At 51.0% G+C, this 6,000-nt stretch overlaps 1 protein-coding gene across 1 annotated transcript; it reads right to left on the reverse strand.

Annotated features, from left to right (window-relative positions):
* Positions 1-1,729: 1,729 nt before the first annotated feature.
* NFKBIA (NFKB inhibitor alpha) lies at positions 1,730-5,761 on the reverse strand. The gene is made up of 6 exons (XM_063398911.1): positions 5,018-5,761; positions 4,589-4,697; positions 3,868-4,078; positions 3,293-3,381; positions 2,916-3,176; positions 1,730-2,442 (listed from the first exon to the last, which is right to left on the reverse strand). Exons 1-6 carry the CDS (start codon positions 5,707-5,709, stop codon positions 2,395-2,397), a joined length of 1,410 nt encoding a protein of 469 aa, XP_063254981.1. The 5' UTR covers positions 5,710-5,761; the 3' UTR covers positions 1,730-2,394.
* Between the last annotated feature and the right edge of the window lie 239 nt (positions 5,762-6,000).

The following is a 6,000-nucleotide window of genomic DNA, read 5'->3' on the forward strand; positions in this document are numbered from 1 at the left end:
CAAGTATTTGTTTAGCTGCAAAACTTCCTCGTACAGTAAAACGTTTGCTTAATTTATTAAGTCATTGCAGAATTCTTGTAAGATTATAGCAGTGCCTTTCTAGATACTCTTTATCTAGATATTGCAATGGGCAGCAGAGAATGTACCACTGCCTCTGAAACTATTCAGTCAGCCTGGTACTACTGATAACTGCATTTTTCTCCATCCCTCTGGCCTTCAAATGAGAAGTATTTGCCTTCAGATGGTATCTGTTTAAATACCTGCATACCTGGTCCAGCCATGCACCCAAGGACTTTTAGACCACTGATAGCTGGAAATAGAAATGGCGGTGCTCTACTTGCTACATTTCAGCTTCCCCTTGCAAAACAGGAGTTGGAAATGCTGTCAAGGCCCTGCAGAGGCATTCACCACCTATAGCTATACAAAAAAGTTTTGGCAGATTCCTATCCAGCCCCACACCTGGAAACTGCAGGTTTGCAATGCAGATGTGGCCGTGTCTGCCAGAAGGAAGTTTCAGTGCATATACCTGGGTTATGCTGGAGCAATGAGAGTGGAAGGGAAATAAAAATGACTCAGATTGACAATTTTATACAATCCTTTCCACAGTGGCTTTTGGCTCTCATGCAAATGAGGAAGCACACAGCCAGCTGTAATGTTCTTCCTCATACCAGCCCACCCTCCTTCGAGCAGGTTGTGTGTCAGGAATCCTTTGGGAAGAGTAGGACAGAAAAAGGAATGGGTGTCCCTGTGCAACCTGGGGCCACAGCATTCTCCAGCAGCCTGAGCTGGGCCAGGTGCCAGCAGCATTGAATTCCCCTGGCCAGCTCTTGGCAGAGCTCTGTCATCCTGCATCAGCAGTTTTGCTGCTCCCTGTTTCCATCCAGGGGGTACGGCACAAACAGGGCATGGTCACCTCTTACACAACCCGTCCTTTACACAGACACACAACAGGCTAAAAAGTCTGTCACTGAAAGTACTCCGGTATTGTGATGCACTGCCAGCAGATAACGAGGCAGAGCAGAGGATTTGGGTGAAGTGATTCTGTCTGCCTGAATGCTGGAGAGAAACTTGAGGAATAACTGAAGCAGTTAAAGCCACATCCTTCACTGCTTTGAACTAGACGAGAGCTGTAGCTCCTGCAGTGGGGATGTGGGGGTGCCCCACCTGAATTTCAGGGATGCAAGGCAACAGCACGTTCCCAGGATGCGTTCCCTCTTCCCACATGTTCCCTCTTTCCACGGAAATCCCCTTTGGAAATTCCAGAGGGGTCAGAGTTCAGAATGAAGCTGGGCCAGGCAATAAACGAGAGGTGAACAGACACAGTGCTGTGCTGCAAACCTCCAGCCTCCCCCGGCAGGAGTTGCAAAGTATTCGAGCTGGAACAAAAGGTGCCATCGGGGCAGGTGGGTGGGTGCTGCCAAAACCAGCTTAAAACCCCCTCTCTAGTGGGCTGGCAGCCTGGTGCTGGAGGAGGGGAATCCCAGCCCCACGCTGCCTGCTGCAGCGGGTGCAGGAAACAACACCTACGTCTGCTTCCAAAATTAGCTGCAGCAGAGGGGGCGAGAGCTACAAGCTACTTAGATGTCTTTCACTGCTGAGGTGAATAACCTAAAACCCTTGTGAATGTGACCCCAATGGGCTACTAGGTGTTAAAGGTTTCTTAAAAAGCAAACCAGGCAGATTCCCACAATCTCAGGGACGTGGGCAACGAACTGTTTCACAGACTAGGTACGGCAATCCGATTTTTTTTAATAAATACATATCTCACATGTACCAAAATAATTATAAACAAAAAATGTACAGTATTTACACAATATACAGTTGCTAAAAAGTGTAGCAATTATGACACACACAGTGTGAAACACACTTTTCCAATGCCCACAGTTAACATTATTGCTACTTTTGCCTAAGAGTCAAGAGGCCATCAGTCCCTTGCTCTGACTCCTCCACCTGGTCAGGCAGAAAGGACAGGGACTGCCACCAGCCCAGCGTGAATGAACGCAGAGTCTCTGGGAAGGGGTGCTGGCCTGACTCCACCTTGCCATGAATGGACACTTGTTCCCTGTAGTACTTGATGCCACAAGAAAGCTCCCTGTAACGAGCAGGCTGGATGTGTAGTCTGTTACCTTCACAGGGCTGAGAAGATTGGCTGTGTGGCTCTTTATCAGGCGGTGTAAATAATCAGATTTATACTGATGTTACACATCCCACTCCTGTATTTAAACACAAGGGAGATCCTGGAACTGTCTTGTTACAATTATGTGCTCCTTCTCCTTGCTAGGCAGTGTACTATTTCCCTCCTCTTTCTTTCTCTCCACATTGTGACTTTCTTTTTAGATGAAGAAAGTCAGTCTTTTTCTATACATTTGTATACAGTCACTTCTTTTCACGGCTTTAAAATGCCAGCTGTCGTCCTCCAATAAGGCAGTCATCGTACATAAGCTGCAAGAAAAAAAAAAACAAAATGCTGTTAATGCAAAAATCTTACTTAAAGTATCATATCCACTCTGGGATAACCGCCAAATTCTACATGCCCGGACTTCAGCAGTGTATAAAATTTCTACACCAAAATGGTTACACATATGCCATTTAATGCAGCACTCAGAAAGTTAGAAAAACAAATCCTAAGGAGGAGAAAAGTACCCAGTAACTTGAATTTTCTCTCATGAGGTTCTGTGTCAGCCACAGAACCATGCTGCATCAAGTTAACCTCCATTCCCTCACGTTATTTTTTCACATTTTATTCTTATTCTGTTTACATGCTTGCCCCATCTGCCATTTTGCTGATAGCATAATCTTTGGTATCTGTTACACAGCAAGAGCTTACTGCGGCATCCTATCAGAGTGACACCAAAAATACCCTGCACAGAACAGGATTTTCCCTTTCTCTTGTAAAAATGAAAACAGCAACTTACTTCGTCCTCTGTGCACTCAGGCTCCGATTCACTGCTCTCTTCATCCTCACTTTCTGGCAACATCTGTAGCTCAGCTGTGGTCAGCTGCTTCAGCTGTTCCTGTATGCTTGAGTTGTCTCTTCCCCAGGTGAGTTGATAGGGGGAATAGCCCTGATAGGTCACTTTGTTCACGTCTGCCCCATGTTTCACCAAAAGCGACACTAGGTCTGAATTCTGCAGATCAACTGCCAAATGTAGTGCTGTTCTGCCATTGCATGGCTCCTGTGTGAAAACAGCACAAGGTTTGGCACGTTAGGAGGCAGAGCCATTGTCAGATCCGTTGATTCTTAAAAACTACAGAGCCCCACTCAGTTAAATTCATGGCACACGTTACATACCTGTGCATTTACATCTGCTCCCAAGGACAGCAGATACTCAACAATAGCCAGGTATCCCTGAATAGATGCTAAATGAAGACATGTATGTCCTGAAAGACACAAACAAAGTGAAAACTTGAGTAAGTCTAACTCAATGCTTCATTATTACTTAAAAGTTAAGATGACAGGCCAGGATGGTATCTAAATTTGCAATTCATTCATGGCAAAAGGGTGTTTTCCAGAAGAGCCTTCCAGCTTCCAGTATGAATAAAAACTTTTGAAAAGCTTTCTTGGAGGTCTTATTCCAGTGTTTGAGTGCAACTCATTACAAACAATAAAAGGAGGAGCAGGGCAAAAGCACTCACTAAAAAGGCAAAGTTGAAAGCCACGAGAGACCATAATCAACAGTGGGAAGGCCTACAAGACAGTGCCATTTCAAAAAGTCAGACACTGCTGTAGGCTTTGGGCTCCTCAGCTCTCACATGGGACACAATAATCCTTCTCTGCCTCTCCAGAGATCCTCTGAGATCCACAGGAGGCTGCCCGTGCCCTCAGCGCAGCACAGCAGGACGCGGTGCTCAGGAGTGTGGCCGTACCGTTGTAGTTGGCTGCCTGCAGGACAGCGAGCAGGTGGTGTGGCTGGCAGTGCTGCGTGAGCACGCTGACGCTCCGCAGGGAGCCCTGCTGGCAGGCAATGTGCAGGGGGGTGTTTCCTCGGAAGTCCCTGATCTCCAGGTCGCATCCGGCCTTCAGAAGATGCTCAGCAATTTCAGGCTGATCAGTTATCACTGCCAGGTGAAGAGGAGTCTGCAAGCATAAGAGCAAAAGCAGACTCTAAGTTACAATAATAACTTGGAGGCAACATCTAGACAAGCAAGGCCTTTTGTTCACTTTGTGATTTGTGCCAACAAATAAAAGCATGAAAGCACGCTCCATAAACTCAGTTCTTTATGCTTCCCCAGTTGTTGTATAGTTGCCCATTCATCTGGAAGTGATGAACTCTGGGCTCTCTGGATAAACCAACAGTCAGTTGGTATGAAGGGTATCATTAACGTCTCCATAAAGAAGGATGCAACTCATGGCATCATATTTGAAAAATGTGGGCGTTAAATGCCACTCTCTCAGGGGAGAGGAAGCATTGTACCAACACCGGCTGGAGCCAGCTGGGGACTTTCCTGAACGTACGCTTTGATTCCACTGATTCCATCAATTAAAACAAAAAAAAATTAAAGGGACTTTTTGGGGGGAATTCCCCAGAGGGAGTGTGTGGGTGTGGCAGGAGCTGATCCGGATTTGGGGTTATCGAGGTGAAAGTACCTGGCTGAGGTTGTTCTGGAAGTTTAGGAAAGCCCGGTCACCGGCTGCCTGCTGGATCACCTCCAGGCTCAGGCCTTTTTCCTCGTGAATAATGGCCAAATGGAGAAAACTGCAGGGGGGAAGAAAGGAATGATTACGCCACCCGCGTTAACCCCGCCGACGCCACGCTCAGCCCCGCGGCCGGGCCGGGCCGGGTCACGCGCGGGTGTCGCAAGCCGGGGCTTTCGGCGCGCCCGGGGCTTTCCGCGGCCGCGGGAGCCGCCTCTCCCTGGCGCCGCTCCAGGGACTTTCCGCACCCCCTCCCTTCCCTCCCGGCGCGGCCCAGCCCGGCGCCGCCCCGCCGCCAAGCACATCCTGTCCCGGACTGGTCGCGCCGAGGTCCCCACCGTGTCCGAGCCACCCCTAACCCCGTCCTCGACCTCCACTTACGTGTCCCCGTCCTCCGTCAGCTGCTGTGCCCAGGCGGGCGGCTCCCGGGGCTGCAGCCGTATGTCCTCCAGCTCTTTCACCAGCTGCCGGTACTCCTCCTCCTTCATGGAGTCCAGGCCGCTGTCGTGGCGGTCGTCGAGCGGGAAGGCGCCCTGACGCTCCTTCTTGGGGTGCTCGTAGCCGTCCATGGCGGGCGGCTCGGCGGCGCGGTGAGCGGCGATCATGGCGGCGGGGCTGAGGGCGCTGCGAGTGAGCGGCGGCGGCGGCGGCGCCTGGCATATACAGCGCGGCCGGGGGATTTCTGCGGGGGAGGAGCCGCGGAGGACGGGAATTTCCAGCCAGTCAAAGCCCGACCGACGGGTCTGATCCTGCTCGGCGCCGCCGGCGCTGGCAGGGAGGGCGGAGCGGCTCGGGCCGCCCAGAAGGGGCGTCGGAGGGGAGGGAAGAGGCCGGGCCGAGAGAGGACTTGGCGTTTTTCCAGGGGGGAAGTACTCGCCTCTCCGGCGTCCCCGTCGGTACTTCCCTGCCGCGCCCGGGGGGATTTCCCTGCCTTGCCCTGCCCGGTCCTGGGGCTCCCGATGCCTCCTCCCCGGCGGGATCCCACTGCACTCGGGGCCCTTGCTCTGCGGGGCCCCTTGAAGGCCGGGGATCGCCTCCGTGCCGGCGCTGCTGGCCCTCACTGCGCCCCGCATCCCCCCTGACACGCTTCAGTTTCCTAAGAGGACCTGCAGCATCATAGAGTCAGGATAATTTGAGCTGGAAGGGTTCTATAAAGAAGGCCTTTTTCTTGTCTTGCAACAGTTTCTGGCCTCCCTGAGCGTCTTTTCCCATTTTCGTCTGCGCTTTTTTCCCATTTTGTCATTTTCCCGTGGGATGGCATTCCTTTGAACAAGAACTTTAAATAAAGAAAATAAAGGCCCATCTAGACCAACCCCCCTGCCATACAGGAGGACATCTTCAACTGGATAAGACCCTTATCCAGC

The sequence above is a fragment of the Prinia subflava genome, chromosome 5 (genome assembly GCF_021018805.1).
Source record: "Prinia subflava isolate CZ2003 ecotype Zambia chromosome 5, Cam_Psub_1.2, whole genome shotgun sequence".
Lineage (NCBI taxonomy): Eukaryota > Metazoa > Chordata > Aves > Passeriformes > Cisticolidae > Prinia > Prinia subflava.